A 23357-nucleotide genomic window follows, 5' to 3' on the forward strand; every position below is an offset into this window, starting at 1 on the left:
TAGGCTGTAGCGCGTGGTACATAGAAGAATAGATAATAATTAGACGTTTTTAGTTTATAAAGTAGGCCATTATCACTATATATTATTCGTACTAGTGTGTGATATGACTACTATACACAGCGTACTACCGTAACTCCTCCTATTTTACTCCCGGCCGCCCCCTACAGGCACCAAGCTGCTATCTCTCATACTATCGGTGGGAGCTCTGCACTGCGCATGCGTACCGGCGGCTGGGTCTCTGCAGGGCTGCGCTGTGTGTGCTGGCTGGGCCTGAGCTGAGCCTGGGCCGCCGCGGCCTCACACACACCGAGCGGGGCGGCAGGGGGCGGGCACGGAGAGGACACATCGTCTTCCCTCGTACAAGCCATGGAGCCGTGATGAGCGACGAGCGGCGCGTTCGTCTGCTGTAGCCCGGCCTGGGGCAGGGATGAGCCATTGAGGGCTGCGGTGCCCGGCGCACATCTCCGGGGGCTCAGCGCTAGCAGCCACTATGGCTCAGGAGAAGATGGAGCTGGACGTGGAGGTCCCGGGGGATGGGAGCCTCAGGAGGTCCAACAGCGCCCCCCATATTAACGGGCTGAGGTGAGAGAGGGGGATCGAGTGGGCAAAATGTATGCGGGGTGCTGGGGAATATAATGGGGTGTGAGAGACCCCTGCCTGGGAAATATAGTGGGGTACAGGAGTGACCCCTGCCTTGGGAATATAGTGGGGTGCAGGAGTGACCCCTGCCTTGGGAATATAGTGGGGTGCAGGAGTGACCCCTGCCTTGGGAATATAGTGGGGTGCAGGAGTGACCCCTGCCTTGGGAATAAAGTGGGGTGCAGGAAAGACCCCTGCCTGGGGAATGTGATGGGGGTGCAGACGAGACCCCCTGCCTGGGGAATGTGATGGGGTGCAGAGCATACTAACTGTACTCATGTTCTGGGATAGAGTTATAGGTGATGTTTCAGAATAACCATTTGTACTTTAAGTTTTATTTATATAGCGCACTTTCTCCAACAGGACTCAAGCAGCTTTACAGACATTAAAAATAATGCACATACTGTAATACAAAAGGTTATCAGAACGAACAACAATGGCAGTACAGATATACATCACACATACAGATATGCACTAGATGCATTCTAATGAGGGACATGGACAACATATATTTACTGAGCTGTACAGCACCCAGGTAGCCATTCAGCGGCGCCACATGGTGATTGCACCAGCCAGTCACCATGTGGCACCGCTGAATGGCTACCTGGGTATGTGGTATGGGGGGGTGTCCGACCCGGGAAATGTTCAGAGTCGGACACGGGACTTCCCCTGAGTCAGGGGCCATGTAAATGGGTAACCCGACCCAGGGACCTATTTCCTCCAATCAGGTAGCCCCAACCTCTGGACCGCAGAACCCTGAGGCCAGTTCGGAGGTTGGGCAGGGGCTCCAAACAGCCTCCGCTGCTGTACTATGCTGAAAACAGCGGAGGCTGGGCAGAGGTGAATGGATGCCTGTGTGCGGCATCCATTCACCTCATGGATGGAGGCTGGGGGCGCACGAAGGCTGGGGGCAGCCCAGCAGCTTACCTGGGTGCTGGGCTTGCCCCCAACGTGTCGGTCGGCGGGTTTCCCGGCACTTGGAGATGATGTCATCTCCAAGTGCCGACTCAAGGCTCGAATTCACCAGCTTTGGCCACCTGCTATAATGCTGGGGGACGCCGTTGTAAAAGGGAACAACTGCTGGGTCCAAAAACCCAGGTGCGACACAGGAGTTTTGGTGTAAAAGTGGTATAAGTGGCAGTATTATATACATTTCATATATTTGGTTTTCTCTGTGTTTATGGAACATGTTCTGTAGGACAGCTGTTACAAGTCAACTTGATTCTGTTAGTGACCACCGTGGATCTTAAAAAGCAATGATTTAAATAGAAAAATAGACCATAGACATAGGAATTAGATAGCGGGGCAACAGTGGTAGTTAAAATGTGACACCCAATTTTCCTTGGAAAAAAGGGGTATTAGTAATTATGATGGGGCTGCAGAGGTCTTGTATACAAGGTCTTCAAATTATTATTTTTTTTTTCCTTGTTATCCATATCTCCGTCCTACCAGTTGGTCAGACATTGGTAGAGTTTGGCCCCCCCATACACCCGATTTCACCTGATTATGACTGATCATGACGAGATCAGATGTACCTGAGGTACTTGTGTATTATAGCGGCGCCCCCGATTTCCATCGGAATGTTTTAAACGCATCGCATGCCATGCACCCGATGGCATGCGATGCAACGCGATTTTTGGCCCCTATACGATGAAAGATTGTATAAGCACCCTAATGGGTGCTTACAATGTTAAATGCACCCCCCCGCCACCCCCCCCCCCCCACTATAAACGTGAACCCGAAGCGTGGCGAGGGGCGGCGGTACGCGTCCTCCAACCTTTTCATACCCCCACTATCCACGTCGGCGTGGAGTTGAGAATAGAAAGTGTGGCGAGCGGACGCGGATACCTTCATAGGTATCGGAGTCCCCTCGCGCGGGCTTCACAGGTATCCGCGTCCCCTCGCGGGGCTCGCCACGCTTCGGGCTCGGTGGCTCGCTGCGCTCGCCACACTTTTTGTTCTCAACTCCACGCCGACGTGGATAGTGGGGGTATGAAAAGGTCGGAGGACGCGTACCGCGGCCCCTCGCGGGCTCGCTGCGCTCGCCGCGCTTCGGGTTCACGTTTATAGTGGGGGGGGGTGGCGTGGGGGTGCATTTAACATTGTAAGCACCCATTAGGGTGCTTATACAATGTTGCATCGCATCGTATGGCATTGTATGCCATATACAATGCCATACAATTTTAATATTGTATGGCATTGTACAATATCGCGCTGCATCGCATACCATCGTATGCCTTATGGTATGCGATGGGCGCCGCCAAAATACACAAGTACCGTACCTGACATTCGATCCGATATATGGGAGCATCGGATTAGACCCGGAGATCATACGTGCTGCACTTCTAATCTCCATGTCGGACCACCTCCAGATGGCAGGGATCTGGTAATTTAAGGCGGGGGTCCACACCCAATCCTCCAGGCCTACCTGTCCTCATCCCAATACAGCAGTGGCCGGTGTGCCATCTCTCACTGCTGCAAAGGACGGCAGTAACCTGAGCGACTCTTCTGAGCTTCAGTCACAGATATCGGCAAGTCCCCTGGGATGTGGCTGGTAACAGTGTGACTGCAGCAGCAGTGGGTGCACTGTCGCTGTGCTGCATCGTGAGACCAAAAACTGGAACAAGCAGCTGATCTTGTGGTCGGTGGATAAAAGTCCTTGGGTGAATTTACTAAAGTGTGAGAAGTTAGAGATGTTGCCCATAGAAACCAGCCAGGTTTTACTTATTTACGAGCATGTTCTAAAGAATACAAGCTTGAATCTGGTTACTATGGGCAACCTCTCACTATTAAAACCTCCCACTTGAGTAGATGTTGTGCCTGGCGGCTGCAGTACGGTAACAGATGCATTGAAAAGTGCTCCACTGAGCTGGAGAGCCCGGATCACTGTCCCTGTGCCCCCCTGTCTAATTTGGCTCTGGATAAATGTCTCTGGTAGGATTGGGTCAACAGTCTAGTTTGGAGTTGACCCTACAGAGCATTGGACAAGTGTGTACCCAAAATTAAAGTCAGAATGAAGACCTTGCTCATTCTGTATACACTGGATACGTTGACTTGGAAGTAGACGTGTAGAACACAATTTATATATAACTTTTATCCTGTTTCTAAGATATGCTATTAATTGTGCTTCCTGAAACGTGTTCCCATCTTTGTTTTTCTCTCCCCTCAGCGATCACTCACAGGTATTTCAACCCTACGTAGCCCGGGCACGCCGGAACAGCACTACCATAGTTAACCGCCAGAGCCTGGTAAGTAGTTCGCTATAGATAACCTGACCTTTAATGACTTTGACACTGTTTACTATTATAATGTATCATGATTCATTACTTATCCATGCAGAGTACAAGTTCTATGTAATGTTTAACATTTTATTCAATTCTGGTATAGGCAGTTTGTATAGAGTACTGGCGTTTCATACACTGTATCAGTGATCGGCCTTCATCTGCGGCCTCTAAGCTGTTCATGCCTCAAGGACCCCAGCTCTTATTTTCTGCTTTGTGCTGTGCTCGACTTCACCCCAACCCAAGTTTATTTATTAAGAGTTGAAGTAGCTGGTGAAATGAGGCTGACATACAGTATAGAACAAGGATGAATGTCATTGTGATTCCTACTTGCGTTACAGCAAGGTATGAATGTTGTTCATATAGCTTCTGATATACAACCGTATGCCACAAAGTTGTCATATTTTCAGTGTCATCAACATACATGTGAAAACTATTTCTATCACCGGCACATTAATAAAAACAAGCAGAACCGGTTGATGAGTCCCAGTGCAGGCGTACGTTGTGCGTGTCCCAGCTGTACATCTGGCTTTCAAGACCTGTTGGAAAATGTTCTACACTACATTAAAAAACCCTCCCGATTCGTCACTACATCTGTGTCTCTGACTAAGCGTAGGATGGATGCGGCCCTTGTAGATCATCAGGTTTGCTGCACTAGATAATATTTGTACGTTTAACCCTTTGAGTGCCGAGTGAATTTGTCAAAATAGGGGTGTAAATTGCCAAGCAAACATTTGTACTCATCACGATGACCTGTAATGTTTACCTTTTATATACGAAATTGAATTCTTTTACACTTTTTTTTTAAATTTGAATTTATATAACAAATGTGAGCGACGCTAGCATTTTTAGCCGATATTTTACGCATCGCAGATTTTGACACTCAAAGGGTTAAGTGCATAGAGTAGGGTAGGATTTAAATCTTATTGGTTGAGATTTGGAAGAAGAGATCATTTTTGCGAGGCTGATCCTACTGGAAAAAATTATATTTGACACTTTCTACACAGGTGCCATCTTCCTCTCCTATTAGAATCCCGAGCAGCAGACTTTATCAGTTAAAGAGGGTAAGATGTCGCATTTCAGTAACTTTTATTTTTTTGGTTCCAGTAACTTTTTTTTTTTTACATCCAGCATTTAGAATAGTTATATAATTACTGCATGTTGGCTCCATGTTGTATGCAGTGACTTGTCATGTGCATTGTATGATCAGTCTTGATAGGAATCAATGAGCAAATTCATTATTGGATAATATCGACATTAGAGGTTGGTAGAAAATATCTGGTATATATCAATAATCCGCCCTAAGGCCCTGCTTGAATGAAAAATGTTGATACAGAACAGCCCATCCCAACCAGTAACTGGTGTGGGTTGTTAGGTCTACAAGCATTGGGTCGCCACTAGGTCGACATGGGCCTTTTCACTGTTTTTTGAACCGAATGTCAACTCGGTCAAAATGGACACAGTTTGAAGTGCACCACATCGCTCACTATGCTTCGGGCATGGTGCCTCACTGCGCTCGGCACACTATTTTATTCTCCCACCATGCCCTAGTGGGTGGTAGGGCATAAAATACCGCCTATTGTCTCAAAAAACTGTGAAGACCCCCATGTCAAGCTTTTGACTGTCGATCCAAGACACGCGTCGAACTTGCTGCCTGACTACCTAATGCCCGTATCCCCCAGCAACATTGCAAATGATTCCTTGTGCGCTGGAAATCTTGCAATGTCCAGGGCTCTGTAATGGTCAAATATGTGCGCAGCCGATCTGCACAGGATATGTAGCTGCACACCACCCCTTAATGAAATGGCCACTAAGCATTTTGCAACTTACAATTTTTAAAAACCATCTTCTAACAGTAGCTGACTGGTTTCTTTTTTATTCTGTGTAGGAGGAAGGCGTGGACTTGATGAACCAGGAAACGGCGCGTGAGCGGTGAGTTTTTGCTTTTTGTGTAGGTGTGCTGTAAGATCACATGTGGGCTATGATCTGTATATTAGCAAAGTAATCGTCTTTAAAACTTTATACGTAGCTTTGAAGTTTAACAGCGTAAAAGTCATATCCAATTATTGTAAGTTTAAACAACATTTCCAGTCAAGCATCTGAGTCGTCTTGTATATAGACAGCTTATTCTATATACTTTGGTACAGTTTGGTTTTTCTGTGGCAGGATAAAACCATCTTGATTGAATATTCAGTTATGGTAATAATTTTTCTTTCATTAGTGAAGTGCAAACAGCAATGCAGATGAGCTTATCCTGGGAGGAAAGCTTTAGCTTGGTAAGTATCTTTTTTTGCAAAATGTCAATCCCGACAAGGACAAAATCCCTACATTTAAAATGCCGACAAGGTCAAAATATCGACATCTAGAATGTACAGGTGAAACAGTCAAATTACTTTGTGTCGACAGGTCTTTTTCACTGTTTTTTGACTCGACATGTGCCAACAGGCGGTATTTCATGCCCTACCATCCACTAGGGTGCGGTGGGAGAACAAAATGGTGTGCCGAGCGCAGCGAGGCACCGTGCCCGAAGCATGGCGAGCGATGCGAGGGGCTGCGGTTCACTTCCAACTGTGTCCATGTCGACATTCGGGTAAAAAAAACAGTGAAAAAAAAAAACATGTCGACCTCGCAACCTGTCAACACAGTCATGTTGACTGTTTCACCTGTACATTCTAAATGTCGGGATTATGACCCATTCGGGATTTTGACCTCCAGGATTTCATACCGAATTCGTACCTACATTTTTTTTTCTTGTTCTTTTCTGAATCCATTATAACAACATGCAGTAATATTAATGCACAAAACCATGACTAACACTGCATGTAGACATAATGGGCGAGATTGAATGCCGCCCGGGTTTAGTGGCAGTGTGAGATGTCCACCAAACTCGGACATTTTATTAAATGGGAATTAAGTAAGTTAATTTCCCTTTAAAAACCGTCCGAGTTTGGTGGACATCTCCCACTGCTGCTGAACTCAGGCGGCGTTAAATCTCGCCCAACGTTTCTCTTTTATTTCAAAACCTGTCACGCCTTCACCTCTCCGATCAAGTTCTCCCATCTACAGTCCTTACTTGCTTACACTTCTTACGCTGGTCCTTTATACATGCTTTAAATCCTCACCACTGTAGTCAAGTTTTTACAAATCCCTGAGCTTGCTACTTAACTGGATAGTATATGCTCCCTGATTACCCCCAAACACCGTTCATATGCATTATTCTACACCTATTTAAATATAGCTGAATCGCAGAAGTATCCTCTCTGAGGTGTATGGCAATAATGTCTGTATGGTTTGACCCGGGTGGATTTCTGCTGGGTTTTGGTAATGAGCTGAAAAACAGTCCCTTTAAAGGGTCAGGCACAACAGGTACCAGAGAATTGTATGAGACTGGCATATAACTGTGTCTATTTCTCTTGTAAAGTACATTATTCTAGCGACATATCTGCCTAAGGAGTAAAGGCCCCTATACACTAAGTGACTTCTCCCCTCGGAGAAGCTGCATCCAATCCCCTGTATATCTGCATGTGATGTGTAGCATGCGATCCCCTTTCCCTGCCACTGGGAGGGTGGGGTCCAACTCGGAGATCTTACGTGTAGCATGTATGATCTCTGTCTCTGATGGATCGTAATGAATGTCCTGCACATACTTTTCTGTACCAACTCTGAGTAAATTCATTCAGTCAGACTAGGGTCTGAATGGCTGTCAGCACTCTGATTGGTAAATAGCTCCAACAACACACCAATCAGCATGCTGACAGCCATTCACTGTTTGGCTGCCGTTGGAAGGCAGGTAGAGAATGCTGGACCCTGATTGGTAAATAGCTCCAACAATCCACCAATCAGCGTGCTGGCAGCCATTCACCGTCTGGCTTCAGGCTCGGAAGCAGGAGAAGAATACTGCTTGGTCGCTCTGTGTGTGTAATTCACCATCATGGCTACGAGGCAGAATTCTCTACTGCCTCCAAAGAAGCTCGGGAAATAGATTCCCACAACCCAACTTGCCCCAGCTCAAAGTCCCCTAAAAATGGGGGCCAGTGGGCAGCTGACCATTGAGCCCATAGGTTAAGGTGGCCATGAGCCACTGATCTGCACGCAAGCCAGTACAATCCTAAGCAGTGGCACAGCAGTCCGGGTTAGGTCTTCAGTCCACTATATGCTAGATGGCAACTTTAGATGTTCTAAGATGAGAATTTTGTGCTTCTTTTATACTTGGACAAGCTAGAACTACCAGATAATTTATTGCTGCAACAGGAGATGTTTTACTTAATTTAATTGTCCTCTGCTTTTGGGTTTCCAAGGAGAAATCCAAATATAGCAAGATATTTTGATTATCGTGCTCCTGTAGGCTGTTATTACAGGCCAGGCAGACTGGCTTGTTTCTTTCTCTATAGGAGTTCCAGATTTAAGGAAAGTTATTTGTTTCTCAAAAGCTATTTAGCACATGGAGAGTGACTGTTTATCCAGGACTAATGTAGGCTACTTTCCAGGGTGCCTATTATATCGCCTGGGTTTCAGCTTCTTATTGAAAGAACTTTGAGATGTGGCCGTAGTGCGAGTCTGCCAGCATTTGTAGAAATATCTCCAATTCAATATGATGTCTGCGTTTCAGGACATTCATCAGTCTCAGACTAACATGTGAATGCACATGGTCCATTATTTTAGCTGCAGTTAATTTTCAGTTTGACATATAATGGGATGGGAAGCGAGGGGTCAGTCAAATTATTAGACTTTTTCCATTGCTGGGAGTGTGGCTTGTGCATCAGACACCACGAGACTGGACTGTTTCTAATGTTTTAAGTAAATATAATCTAGGTCTGTCTAGACGCTTCGTGTCATGTGACCGGATCCAATTACAATGTGGTTTTTGTGTTTATAGTTTTATTTAATATTTGTTGGACGTTGACAAATATTTTTATTGAATATAAAGCATTTGACCATACAGATCATACATGACAATATATATAGACATACATTGAAAAACATCAATTTGTTTTTACTGTTTTAATCTTTATTTTCTTTTTACTTTTGCTTTACAGAGTGATAATGATTTTGACAAACTGGATAAACCTTCATCCCCAAAGCGTGTCGATTTTGCCCCTGTGTCACCCGCTCCGTCCCCTACCAGAGGAATAGGGAAGGTAATATATGATTTAAATGATCAATTATCGATTAATTTTACAGTAACGTGTTAAAGAAGCCTTAAGATGCCCATATACGTTGCGTTTTGAACTGTTCAAAACGCATCGCATTGGTTAGAATCGCACCATGTACCTGCGGGGATTCGATGCGTGTCCCCGCAGGTACAATATTGTATAGCACAAAAAGTATCCGCAGGCAGTACTTTTTGTGCTACTTCGCATCAGTTTTGGAGTACATGCGATGTCCGTTAGGTGACTATTAACTTAAAAAAAAAAAAAAAAAGTTAAACCGCACAGTACAGTACATCGCATCCCCTACAAGTGCCAAAATCGCACGGCACCTTCAAGTTCAAAGCGCACAACACAGAAAATCTCAACATGTATGGGCACCTTTAGCTTTTAATGTAGCTTTGCTATTTTGCTATCCAACCCTAATGATAAATATTGAGTGGATTTCTATGAAAGGAGTGGGCTTGTCTTAATGTGGACTCGAATCATCCTGCATGTTGGGTTCTTTTGTGTCCGTTATTCTCATGGGACACATTTCCTTTCTACATGCAATATAAACACAAGGGGTTAACAGGGCTGCCAGCCTTTTAAGTACAGGCTGAGTGGTAGTATAATACCCCGACAATAATAATCAGAACTCTACTAGTGCTTTACGTGTGTGTGTGTGTGTGTGTGTGTGTGTGTGTGCCTTGTGTAGTGAACTTGTTTGATCTGCTGATAGCACTGTATAACCAGCACAAGGGAATATGATGAAAGCACTTATACTAGTACTGTGTGCATATGATATGTTGAGATCAGAACAGAGCGAGACTTGATTGTACTTTATCTGTCACCCACAGCAGTGTTTCTCGCCTTCTCTGCAAATGTGTTTGAGTAGTAATGGCTTACCTCCCAGCCCTGTCCCCAGCCCTACACGACGCTTCGCAACGTAAGTATGATGTCATGGCTTGCTGAGACATTGAAGTATGTTTAAGGAATGGGGGTGGGATAAGAAACATGATGATACAGATGCAGATCTTATGGATTTACTGTATGCAGCTACTGTTTTTTTATATGCCACATGTTTAGCCACAGAAACAAAGGATACGAAGTGCAGCGCACTATAGAGCAATGATACAAAACAGAGAACACAAAGCCGCTAAGTTATAAATAACACGTGAAGACATTGTGACAACCGTACGCTTATTGGCTTAGAGATCTAGTCATGTATACAAATACAAGTTTATACGAGTCCAGCAGGGCATACATCTTCTACAATGGTATCAATCTGTGTCATGGAGACTGGTACAGTATTGAATTGCCCCAATATGCTAGCATCCACCATTGCAACTTCATTATTGGAGGATCATATAAAAAAAAAATTAAAATTCCTCTCTAGATTTAGTTTTAACACCATGTGATAATATGTTTGTTTCAGAGCTTAGCCTCCAATGCTATCTGTCTGTTCAATCTTAGTGATCATTAAGGTTTTCTGTTGTGACATCGGTGTGACATCTGGTGTAATGTGGAGGATTGGCTCCTGCATGTTGGGTTATTGTGCTCTTTCTTTTGTAGGACATATTTGCCCTATACATGCAATATAATCACAAGGGGTTTTCAGGGCTGCCAGCCTTTTAAGTACAGGCTGAGTGGTAGTATAATACCCCTACAATAATAGCAGAAAACTATTATCTTTTTTTTTTGTGTGTGTGTGTTTGTATGCAGTTGCTAATTTATTTTCTTTTTATAGATAAGCTTTTCTTTACCATATGTTTTCATTTAAAAGAATCACTAAAATCAAACACAATAAGAACCAATTCGTAGCACTCGCAGGTCTAAAATGTCCATTTTATTTACTATTGCAAAGCGGCTTCACCGTTTCAAGCTGCACTTACTGGTATCTATTTGGATTACATACTGTAATATATAATCGGCTCAGTAGGCGATATTATTCTTGGAGAATATAGAGGTTGCAGCAAGTAAAACAGTTTCTGAGTCAGGTGCTTGAAAAACAAAAGGAGAACTGGCCAGTAAGTAAGCGGTCCGGTGGAACAGACAGATGATCAATATGAGGCTGGGGCACAGGAGTTCTACAGAACTCACTGACTGCATAAAAGGGATGGTCCCTAATCTTCTTTGTGTTTTTATTAAGCCTATGAATGACTTGCAAGAACATTTGGCTCAAGCAAACAGGTGTGTTCCAAGATGAAGAGGCACCAGGGATTGAAAACCAGCGGTTAACTTTTTTTTTAGCGTTAGCTGTGTGTCTTAAGGGTGCCCAAACACTAGTGCAATTGAAACGGGAGACTGCCATGGCTGCCACAAGGATTTGTTGTATCCTGGGACAGCGAATGACATTGCATATGATGCTTTGTATGCAAAAAGGTCCGCATACACTGTATCGTATGCGATACTAGCCACCATTGGGTAGCTGCTGTGCTATATCATGCGAGGCTGCATACAGTACATCTGATTAGTGTGTGGGGGCCTTAAATCAAACGTCAGTAATTCTTGATTATATTGCAGCACACCTTAAGAAAACATCTTAATAAACCCCGCACTCCAGACATAGCAAATGTGTTCGGACTGCTAGTCAGCCCAATCCACCATTTCTGCACCTACAAACCGTTTTGCCAAGAAATAGCGGACATTGCCTATTCAATGCTGCCGTTTTCGATCTCATTGAAGGCAGTTTCCGACCAAACAGATCCGACTTTAAAACAAGTCTGATCTGTTTTTGTTGTAAACTGCAGAGGATTGTCAAATTCTCGGCCGTTGTTCGACAATACACGGCCATTTTCGTCAATTCTCTGACTTTCCGACACTCGACTGTTGGTACTTTGAATACCAACAGTAGATTTCTGTCTGGACATTCCGACAGTCGGAATCCCTGACTGAATACCCTCCCTTAGTCTTTTTAGACTAATGGTGTGTACACACTTGTACAATTTAGACTATATTACAATTTAGACTATCTGCATGCACTATATAGTCTATGCAGCCAAGACTTTCTGGCTGCGATATGGGAGCGCGCATCGGGATCGCAAGGGTTAAAGCCTGTGCGATCTGCATGAGATTTTAACTATATAGTCAAAATCTCATGCACATTGTACAAGTGTGTACACACCATAAGAGTGTATCATTTTCTTCCATTCCTTTCACAAGATAGAGCTGTTATTATAGTAACTGCACGTTCACCATTTGACCAATGCTGTGCTCCACCACACCCACTAGTTTTCCCTACTAAGGGTTTACTCTGGGAAAGCAATTAACTCCTTAGTCCTTTCACCCACCAAAAAAGGCAAAAGTATAACAAAAACTACTTTCTCTCCTTTTTTTCCCCCTACCCCCTAAAGTTTTTACATGTTGATCCTTTTCACTAGCAGGAGGAGCCAGAGTCCTATCAACTGTATACGCCCAAGTGCGCTTGGTCCCATAAAGCGAAAAGGTACGCCATTACATGTACTGTAACTTGTGTATATGAGTTGTCGTCTCTGTAGAATGTTCTACTCGTGCATGACGGATGTTAATCTTGTGCCCATCTCCATGGAGCATCAATGTATCCAGGTCATGCTAGAGAAATCATATGAGGAGTTATCAGGGCTGCCAGTCATGAAGCACAGACTGAGCGGTAGTATATTACTCCTACACTATCCTGCCTCTGTGCCAGCACAGTTGTACTGGATAAGTGAAACCTATCATGCCTTACTTTTACTGAAGAATTCAAATAAACTTAAAAAAAAAAAAACTAAAATCGTTTTGAGTCTGCAAATACTTCTGAACCTTGTACAAACATTCTTTATCTACTTTTTCAGTTGAAATGGAAATAGAATCCCAACCAAAGAGATTATTTCAAGGGACAACACACATGCTATCACCGGACATTGCACACCTGTCCCACTTCGGTTGGTAAGGAAACATATTGTTTTACTTTACAGCCTTGTTTGGTAACCGATCTGCTTCTCCTATCGTTACCGTTATCTTATTTTTCTCTATTATTATGTATTATTGAAAATTCTGTGTTCTTGAAGATTAACTTCATTTATTGCACGTGTGTGTGTGTGTGTGTGTGTGTGTGTATTTTATCTTTCTGTTGCACACTACTTGTGGTTTTTTTTTTGTGACACTGCCATGACACAGAGCTGTCTTTAGAGAAGGGTGTCCCACCTAAATCTATTTCCTGTAGAAAATGCCAGGACATATATGTTTTCTGCTCTGGATCATGGTGGGTTCCTGTGGTGCTGCAGCCCAGACCCCAGGTAGCAATATCCCTGCAAGAATTATTGTGGGTGGTTAACCACTCGGAAGCTGTAGAAGAATTGGCTAGGCACTACTAAGTGTCCCACTTCGGTTGGTAAGGAAACATATTGTTTTACTTTACAGCCTTGTTTGGTAACCGATCTGCTTCTCCTATCGTTACCGTTATCTTATTTTTCTCTATTATTATGTATTATTGAAAATTCTGTGTTCTTGAAGATTAACTTCATTTATTGCACGTGTGTGTGTGTGTGTGTGTGTATTTTATCTTTCTGTTGCACACTACTTGTGGTTTTTTTTTTGTGACACTGCCATGACACAGAGCTGTCTTTAGAGAAGGGTGTCCCACCTAAATCTATTTCCTGTAGAAAATGCCAGGACATATATGTTTTCTGCTCTGGATCATGGTGGGTTCCTGTAGTGCTGCAGCCCAGACCCCAGGTAGCAATATCCCTGCAAGAATTATTGTGGGTGGTTAACCACTCGGAAGCTGTAGAAGAATTGGCTAGGCACTACCAAGTGAGGCCTTCTGGAAGGATGCTGTGGGCACAAAGCTAGTGGTTTTCTAAATCAATATTTTCAGCAGCTGGAGCATCCATTAGAACCGGTGTTGGCAGCAGCATGGTTTTCCAAAGCTTTCGAAAGATGGTCTTGACTTACATTTACGTGGGTCTTCATTCTATTTTACCATGCTGAAGTGCTGGCCTTTGAGGGAAATGTCAGAGGGGCAAGCGGCCTATCAGTGAGAGGAGTCTTTGGTCTCCAGTATACCTTCAGCTCAGAATTTGGCAGTGCCGCCACAAGAGTTCTCAGGCTTAGCACTTTTAGAGCTGACAATCAAAAAAGTCCTTGGAATCTTTCCCTTTCAATGGCAAAATAATTTATGTCCCTGAACTGGATAAGTTAACGCTTTAGCGGCCACGTCTATGGTACTACCCTTAAACGCCTTAAATTGTGGAAAGCTTAGAGGAATGCAACAATGAAGGGCTACTAAGCAAGCCTTTAATCTGACAAGCCAGACTCATGTTGGGTTGAACTCCCCAGGGTAGGGAAGGCATTGTGCAGTTGTTCTGTAAGGAATGGTGATAGCCAACATCCAGTTCTTGGGTACAGAGAATAGTGCGTTTGTGTTATGCTCTTTCCTTCAAAGATCCTTCACCCAGTCACTTTTTCTCATGTTGCCACTTTTTGCATTGCAAGAATCTTCCCAGTTATATTCTGGCCAAATGGAATGACTCTCCCATTAAAACCAAGTCTCCATCAAGGGGTTTTGAATCAACTGGCGTATCATTGGGGTCACCCATTCATAGATCTGATGTCATCTCTGCTCCTTCCATTAATGTCCACTACATCCCTCCACCTGATGTCCTTTCTGCCCCAGGTTTTCCGCAAGATGAAGCACCCTGCACTCAAACATGTAATAATAATAAAATAGGTGGCACACTATGTTTTTAGGGTGGTTAAATGTTCATGAATCTCTGTTCGTTATACATGGATGTTATACAATGTCCAGTTAGAAGGTTGGAATGCATTCATTAATCTTCCTCCTGATTTTGCAGCATCTCATCAGACCTTGACAGCAGCAGCAGCATCTGCTCCTCCTCCGGCTCAACATCCAAAGATGGCTGCGTCACTGACTCTCCCATCACCTGTTCCAACTCCTGCTCTTCGTTCATATCCCTGGATGATCTATCGCCCAAGTGACTGCAGTTATCCGGGCAACAAGTTCTCTATTTCCCCTATTTAAAGACTGCAGCAAGTACTCTGCGTAATGTTTTTTTTTTTTTTTTTTAATCATGTATATAAAACTTCCCCTTGTGATGCCAGGACTGTTACAGGACTTCTGAAAGATGGAGCCAGGGACTGTGTATTTTATGTACAGAATAGTATGTACAGTATTAGTGTAGATATTGCCTGCTTGTTCCAGGTGTTTTGTGTCCTCCTTGAAGTATTGTTTTTGCTCTATTGAAAAAAATCTATATACCATATGTTCTGAAATCACAAACTAAGAATGTTATTTGTATATAGTTTGTCATCAAGGTGGCTATCTTTGGGTGATAGAACACAAAATGACACCGAAGTAATATAAAATGATCAGCCTGAAGTATATACACTTCACTGGGAGTCTGTAAAGCTCAGCTGTATAATACAGGCAAGTATGATGTTATGTTCACATGAAATTAATGTGTACGCTGCCTAACTGGTAACCCATGGACCACTCCCTTTAACAGTGTTCTGCTTGGTTTTCAGCTTGCTTGATCCCTGTTTTTTCTTGTTTTTTTTTCTTCTTGAAATGGATCTGTCAATATTTTAAATGATGGCAATATTTACAGGGTAATACAGTTCATAGCTACAAATGTAGCCATGCTCAACTTACCCGTGGCATGGTTGTACATTTTGAGCTGTGGGTGTGTCCAGGCCTGTTCACTATGGATGCTGGATGACTGACAGACAGTCGGCATTCCGACAGTCATTACACTGACGTCAGAATCCCGACTGTTAAAACCCTGACACTCGGGATCCCAACGACTATTCTCCCTCGTTGGGGTCCACGACCCTGATAGAGGGAGAATAGAATAGGTGGCTAGCGCAGGGAGCCACTGTGCCCGCAGCGTGGCGAGTCCCCGCAAGGGTCTTCGTTGTGCTCCCCCCGCCATCTGAGTCCTGGCAGTTGGAATTCTGACGTCGGGCTAATCACTGTCTGAATCCCGACTGTCAGCGTGCTATACCACACTCGCGCATTATAGTAGGGGGCACTTTACTGTGCCAGCTTTCTGTGAATAAGGCACTTAGCAAAAATGAGCGTGGCTACATCTGTATGTGCCACCAACCATCTCCGCAATGTTTCACCACTCAAATCAACTAATATTTCAGTATAAATATACCTAATTAACATTTTTCTAATAGATACCCTTGCTCATAGGAAGCCTTTGCTTTACAAGTACGTTGACCGTGTACATGTTGCCCACGTGCGGTATATGCAGCCCTATTATTGGTTATAGGAATATTCAGCCTAGTAAGCCAATAGAGTCTCAGCATTGTTACGAATAAAATAAATTGAGGTAACAAAATGGCCTCTTCTGTATTAGGGTTTCCCGAACGTATGAATAGGCTGCTTCTCCTGACTATACAGATACGCTGTTAGACACCGGTTACACTGCAGTGTGATGTTACAGGATTCCCTTGGTAAATTAAGGCGTGTCATGGGCTTCCACAGAAGCAGCATTCAGTCAGAACACTGTGTTCAGTACATTGGGGCTCAGGGACTGAGGAAAAATGTTCCCTGGCCGCCTCATGTCAAGGGCTATGCCATCCATCATGGCTAATTTACAAAAAAAAGCATTCATTAAATGAATTGTTGCTTATTGATTTTAAGTAATGATTAATGAACTCCCACTGGAGCCAATGTCATATTACAAGCTAGCCTAAAAAGATATTTGCAGCGTTTTATCTTGTAGGTAGTTGGGCAGGAGCTAGAATACTCTCAATCTATGAATTAAGGGTTAGTCTAATGCCAAATGACATGGTCTTGGCATGTCCAAATATGCGGCCCTCCAGCTGTGGCGAAACTACACATCCCAGCATGCTTTGCCACAGTTTTGCTATTAGGGAATTCTAAAACTATTGCTAGGCATGCTGGGATGTGTAGTTTCACAACATCTGGAGGGCCGCAGTTTGGACATGCCTGGTCGAGACTAGCTTAGCATCTCGTAGTTGAGGGACACACTGTAAGACGTGTCGAGCATAAAAACAAGGAGTGAATAATACAAGATTCGGTACTTGTTTCCTAGCACGGCCACAATCGTAAGTAATCGTGTCCCTTAATTAAGGGACACGATTACCCCGATGGACCCGATTTCTTTTGAAATCAGGTCCATTTTGCCGGCTAGGAAACAAAAATCGGGTGCATCGCGTCGGTCGGGACCATTAACATTGGTCCCGACGCGATGCCCCCGATATTTCCATTGACTTCAATGTTAAAAAAATTTTTAACATTGAAATCTTGTCGGGAAGTTAAAATATCGGGGGCATCGCGTCGGTCGGGACCATTAACATTGGTCCCGACGCGATGCACCCGATTTTTGCATAGGATTCAATGTTAAAAAATTTTTTAACATTGAAATGGTGTAAAAATGTCCAAAAATGTGAAATGGGTCAATATGACCCATTTCACATTATAAATGTCCCCGTCGTTGCCCCACGATACACGCCAACCCGAAGCGTGGCGAGCGCAGCGAGCCCGCGAGGGGCGGCGGTACGCGTCCTCCGACCTTTTCATGCCCTACTATCCACTAGGGCGTGGAGTGAGAATAGAATAGTGTGGCGAGCGGACGCGGATATCTTCACAGTTATACGCGTCCCTTCGCGGGCTTCACAGGTGTCCGTGGCGACGCGGACAGCTGTGAAGCCCGCGAAGGGACGCGTTTACCTGTGAAGGTATCCGCGTCCCCTCGCGGGGCTCGCTGCACTCGCCACGCTTCGGGCTCGGTGGCTCGCTGCGCTCGCCACACTATTCTATTCTCACTCCACGCCCTAGTGGATAGTAGGGCATGAAAAGGTCGGAGGACGCGTACCGCCGCCCCTCGCGGGCTCGCTGCGCTCGCCACGCTTCGGGTTGCCGTCTATCGTGGGGTGGGGTTTACGCGCTTGAATTTGGGGGGGTTGGGAATTTTTTTCATTCAATCCAATGTAAAATGGGGTCCCAGGGACCCAATTTACATTGGATTTAATGAAAAAATCGGGTGAAAAATCGGTCGGTCGCGTCGATCGCATCGCATGCGACCAAATCGCATGCGATGCGATCGACCCGATTTTTTTCAGCACGATCACCCCGATCTTAATCGGTGTGGCCGTGCTAGGAAACAAGTACCCAAGATTCATTATAGGCCAAACAATGCGTATCTGTAAGTCAATATGCACTGAATTGCATGTTTGCACAGAAACTATGTTCGCTTGTTCTAAAGTCAATTAAAGGGACCACAAAAGCTAGCAAGAAGTGCCATATATCAAACCACTGGCAACAGTCACAAATGTATATGCAAATCTTAAAGGAACCTGTTTGAGCTCCTGTACTTAATCATCCTGGCTCTGCTGTCTGCCGGCAGCGTGGTTCTACACTGGACTGAGATCAGGCATAATGCAGGAAAATAGCTGGAATGCGGAGAATTGATGGCATTGTACCACACCGTAGTAACCACAAGCCACCAAACCCAGGAAGGATACATTTGGGGTGGCACAGTGGGTAGTATGTTGCCGACCAGGACACCATCTTTGTGTATAGTCTTTAGTGCATGGGTTTACTCCCACAGTCCAAAAGCATGCCTTTCCTAGGGACTGTAGAACAAAAGGTCACTCTGGTATGAGTGTGCGGCAGAATTTAGACTGGGAAGATCCATTAAGTCAGGCACTGATGTGGATGATTAAACCTTCAGTACAAAGAGCTTTATAATGTGGAGGTGCTATATAAATAAGGGAAATTAATACATGGTGCTTTAGCACTCGGTGGTAAAGAGAGCAGGAATGCTGGAGGAGATTTGCTGGCCCAGTGTTTGCTCTGTGCGCAATACACTTTGCATTCAATCATTCCAGTCAAAACCCAGTCCACTTGTGACTGATGGGTGAGTGAGGGGTAGACATGATGCAATGATAAGGGAGGAGAAGTGGCTCATGGCAACCAATAAGCACTGTAACATCTAAAATTTGCATAATTATAAAATACAGAGCAGCTGATTGGTTGCCATGGCTCACTACTCCTCCCTTATCACTGCTTCATATATCCTAGCCCTTAGTTCTTAGATGGGTTCATTTGCATATGAGACAGTTATTTATCCAATTTCTATACAAACTCTGTATCCTAAATTGTAAAGGAACACTTCAGAGAGTCAATCAGAACCTCGAATCCAATAACAATCACTGACTTATCCACTATACAAGAAGTTTTGCAAATGTAAACTCTCACTGTACTATTATGAGAATGTTTTACATATGTATTTATGATGGTTTTTAAAGTTTTAAGCTTTACTTAATTAAATGCATTTTAGTGGCCATTTTTATTTAACATCTATATTTATAAATAGTATATACTTTAAGGTTGCTGAGCATTTATTTTCCACATTTTTATAAATAGACTCACTTTATTTGTTAGAACAGCTTTATTTAGACTAGTCATCTATTTTGTATTGAGATCAGAGTTGCATAAATTCCTATATTTGTATAGTTTTATTCTTGAAATAAATGTTTCTGTATGGTGTACTTGAAGTTGTTTTGTCTGTGTTAACGTCCCGATTTTTACTGTGCCGCTGAGGGTTTTTGAAGGGGGGCAGTGTTAAAGAATAAAAAAAAAACTATTATTTTTGTATTCTAAAGGAATTTAGACATTGCGTGCTTTCTTTGTTTTTTTGTTGGGTCTGCCACTATCCCATGTGTATTTATACATGGAGAATGTACAAAACATAACCTGTTTTTAGAAAGATCATTAAGACCTTGTGGCAAATGCAAATCCAACAGCTTCCATGTCTGTTATTCTGCTGCCAGCCATCAACTGATGGACATGAAGAAAAATGCATCTGCGTGTACAATACAATTGTAAGCATGCTTGACACTGATGAGTAATCTTTGGGGTTGTAACTGCCTGTCCTGTTTCCTTACCAACCTAGTGACACTCTTCTGCTGCTTTCAGACCGCAAAACTGGCTTTGACCAGGTATTTTGAAACGTTTCTAAAAACGGATCTGCCAGGTAAAACCCCTTTCACACCGCATCTCTTAAATGGGATATTAACGTTAAAGGGCCGTTTTTTGACACTGGCAGACCCGTTTTTGGAAACTTTCCAAATACAGGATCAAAGCCAGTGCGGTCTTTAGCAAACCCCCCCCCCCTGTAACACGCTGGCAGCGTGTTACAGTTAACACACACACACCCCCAATGTGTTTAAGAAGCCCCCCGTACAGCCGGTACCTCATGCCTTGCGGATCCCGGCTGTGCAGATTCCTGCTGCTTATAAAAAAAAAAAAATTCGGAAAATGGCTGCCCCCATACCAAAGACCGTTTTTTCAAACAGTCTTTCCTATGGGGCAGCCATTTTCCGAAAGTCACTTTTTTTCATAAGCAGGAGCCGGCAGCCGGGATCATAAGGCACAAGGTACCGGCACATGGGGGTTTTCTTAAACAAATTGGGGGGGTCCCCTCTGAGCCAGGTCCCCTCTGTGCTGGTTCCTCTGACCGCTCATTACATATGCGCATATGTAATTAGTGGCCAGCTAATTAAATATGCAAGCACTGGGGACCAATAGTGCTCACTGCTGAGTGGGTACCATTTCAGACCGCAAAAAAAAAAAACGGGTCTGAAACGTGTAGGACCCTGCTTTTTTACCGTTTTAAAATACCGGTTATTTTAAAACGGTAAATTCACTCTGGACCTTTCAGACCGCACATATTACCGTTTTTTGAAACGGTAAAGAAACGGCAATATACCATTTAATTTGTGCGGTCTGAAAGGGGTATTAATGATAACGAGGTCATACCAAAGTTATATTGGGGGATTATTGTATATGAATAACGGGGGCCACAAATGTTACAACTGAATTTAGTGTGTTTGTCCTTACTCCACAATTTAAAGGCCAGTTACATATCCAGTAAATGTAGAATGTTAACGAGGTGACCGTGAATCTTTTTTTTTGTTTTGTTATTATAACCCTTTCAGTGCCAACATCTTTATGGGAGATGTTCAAAATATCTATAAATTCAAAAAGAGTAAAAGTTTTTATTTCATATATAAGGTAAACATTACAGGTCAGTATTATATTAAAGATGCACAATACAATCAGTCAAATCAGAAATAACAAAAATGTAAAACTAATGCATCAAAATTTGGAAACATATCAAAATAGACAGAAGGCAAAATGGATTTATACATCTGTCACAAATGTGTTCCTAACTCCATACAAATGGTAAAGCTCATCCTAGTGCACAATTATAAACCAAGAGCTGGCCATAGCTTGGAGAATGCCATCAAATTATTATTTCTGCCATTAACTTCCAGGATGTAATGGCTCACATATTGCCAGGAGGTTGCTTTATAAGATTGAGGACTATAAGGTTAATATGAACGAGTCTATAATCCAATGCAATGTAAGTTAATGTGAATTCAAGTTAGTCCTCAGGAACTACAAGTACTAGTCAGGCAGTTACAAGGAAGACCATAATGAGCAGCTCTGGCTACTTGAGATGATTGCAGAGCATCTGCCTGTCTCAGCACTAGTGTTTGTGTTATCCATAGCGTAGAGCTCCTTTTTTTATTTTCTTTACTTTACATGCCTCCAGGCACTGATAGCTTTCACTGCAGCTGAATACCAGAGCTCACTTGTACCCCTTTTACACCCAAATCCCGGATCTGATCCGGCATTTGGAACACTGATCCAAGCCAGGTCAGATCCGGGATTTGCACAGTTTACACTGCGGTGGCTCTTTGAGATGCCATTTCCGCCGATCATCGCATCGGGGGCAAGCCCAGCACCAAGGTAAGCTTCTTGGCTGCTCCCAGCCCCCGTGCACTACCTCAGTCCCCATCCTCAAGGTGAATGGATGCCGCATACAGGCATCGATAACCTCCTCCCTGCCTCCGCTGCTGTCTGCACAGTACAGCAGCGGAGGCTGTATGCGCCCACTGCCCAACCTCCATGTTGACCGCAAGACAGGTTTCCCCCATTGCTTTAAATGGGAGCTGGGTCGGATGACCCTGTGTACTTGTTTAGGTACTTGTGGATTATCACGGCTCCCATCGCATGGCATATATAGTGGCATGCGATTTTTACCGATTTTTGCAGTTTTTTGTCCAAATCGTATGCAATCGCATGCGATTTGATCGCATACGATTTTGCACTGAAAAGCATCCAAATGCATTGGAATTTGTATTAAACATGTTCAATGACCCCCAAATGGAATTTTTGAGGCTGTACCACCCCCACTATCAACGTGAACCCGAAGCGTGGCGAGCACAGCGAGCCCGCGTCCTACGACCTTTTCATACCCCCACTATCCACGTCGGCGTGGAGTTGAGAATAGAAAGTGTGGCGAGCCCGAAGCGGGCTCGACTTTCTTTTCTCAACTCCACGCCGACGTGGATAGTGGGGGTATGAAAAGGTCGTAGGACGCATACCGCTGCGCTCGCCATGCTTCGGGTTCGCGTTGATAGTGGGGATGGTACAGCCTCAAAAATGCCATTTGGGGGCCATTGAACATGTTTAATACTAATTCCAATGCATTTGGATGCTTTTCAGTGCAAAATCGTATGCGATCGCATGCAATGCGATTTTTTCGCATACGATGGCCATCGTGGGAGCCGTGATAATCCACAAGTACCCTTGTTTACACTGGCCATACCTAGGTCCTGCCCATGTTCTACCCTGGTCAGGACCTCGGTAGAAGTCCTGTGTAAAGGGACACGGGTTAACCCCTTTTACACCGCCGCTGACCCGGGTCCGCAAGGGTAAAAAACAGTTTTTTTGCAGTGGTATAATAGCGCTTTTTTCCTGGTGTAAGAGCCAGTGACCAATAAATGTCTCTCTCAGTGGCCACTGTTGGGTAGGAATGTGATAGGTTGCAGGATTGCATCAACAATAAAGTTAATGGAACCCACAGTGAGTTTTCATCAAGATTTAGTGACAACTACACTCGCAACCAATCAGCGATGTGTGGTGGTTTAAAAAGAGACAATTGCTGGGTCTGTTACAGTCACTAATTGCTTCCCCTTCAACAGTTTATCACCATGTCAAACATAATATTTGAAATAGATGCTATAAATAATGAATAAAAGGTACTTATGTAGTATCTGGGCTGCCGATTTTTTGATTGTATGCCTAAAGTTAAGGCATACAATCAGATGCGATGCGATGCGATATCGCATCGCATGCGACCATCGGATGCGATGACCCGATTTTTCCATAGGAATCAATGTTAAAATGGACTGAGTCCATTTTAACATGGAATTCAATGGGAAAAAGGGGTCCTTTTCATACCCCTACTATCCAAGTGGGCATGGAGTTGGATATAAACCT

General features: G+C 43.9%; 1 protein-coding gene and 3 non-coding genes across 7 annotated transcripts; all 4 read left to right on the forward strand.

The window, feature by feature from the left end:
* The first annotated feature begins 199 nt into the window (after window positions 1-199).
* LOC146035844 (PABIR family member 2-like) lies at window positions 200-16631 on the forward strand. 4 transcript variants are annotated; one of them, XM_083159518.1, is made up of 10 exons: window positions 203-582; window positions 3809-3887; window positions 4928-4984; window positions 5809-5852; window positions 6142-6196; window positions 8957-9058; window positions 9907-9995; window positions 12430-12494; window positions 12862-12955; window positions 14863-16631. In XM_083159518.1, the coding sequence occupies exons 1-10, from the start codon at window positions 491-493 to the stop codon at window positions 15005-15007; spliced, it is 822 nt and encodes a 273-aa protein (XP_083015644.1). In that variant the 5' UTR covers window positions 203-490; the 3' UTR covers window positions 15008-16631. The 4 variants fall into 4 exon arrangements, with proteins under 4 accessions (XP_083015646.1, XP_083015647.1, XP_083015644.1 ...); XM_083159519.1 differs by having other exon boundaries at window positions 12433-12494; XM_083159520.1 differs by lacking the exon at window positions 4928-4984 and having other exon boundaries at window positions 200-582.
* On the forward strand, window positions 9558-9694 carry LOC146040043 (small nucleolar RNA U109). Its single transcript, XR_014463214.1, has one exon. It is a non-coding gene; the product is annotated as a small nucleolar RNA U109 (small nucleolar RNA).
* Window positions 10587-10720, forward strand: LOC146040041 (small nucleolar RNA U109). The gene has a single exon (XR_014463213.1). It is a non-coding gene; the product is annotated as a small nucleolar RNA U109 (small nucleolar RNA).
* LOC146040044 (small nucleolar RNA U109) lies at window positions 12559-12699 on the forward strand. Its single transcript, XR_014463215.1, has one exon. It is a non-coding gene; the product is annotated as a small nucleolar RNA U109 (small nucleolar RNA).
* Window positions 16632-23357: the final 6726 nt, after the last annotated feature.

The sequence above is a fragment of the Crinia signifera genome, chromosome 9 (genome assembly GCF_055691185.1).
Source record: "Crinia signifera chromosome 9, ASM5569118v1, whole genome shotgun sequence".
NCBI classification, from domain to species: Eukaryota; Metazoa; Chordata; class Amphibia; order Anura; family Myobatrachidae; genus Crinia; species Crinia signifera.

What these genes read in the sequence shown, in the direction of transcription:
- LOC146035844 (XM_083159518.1), top strand. Translation starts at nt 491, where the DNA reads ATGGCTCAGGAGAAGATGGAGCTGGACGTGGAGGTCCCGGGGGATGGG. An exon ending in CTACCAGAGGAATAGGGAAG is followed by an intron (nt 9,059 to 9,906) that starts GTAATATATGAT and finishes TGTCACCCACAG; the next exon opens with CAGTGTTTCTCGCCTTCTCT. An exon ending in TGGTCCCATAAAGCGAAAAG is followed by an intron (nt 12,495 to 12,861) that starts GTACGCCATTAC and finishes CTACTTTTTCAG; the next exon opens with TTGAAATGGAAATAGAATCC.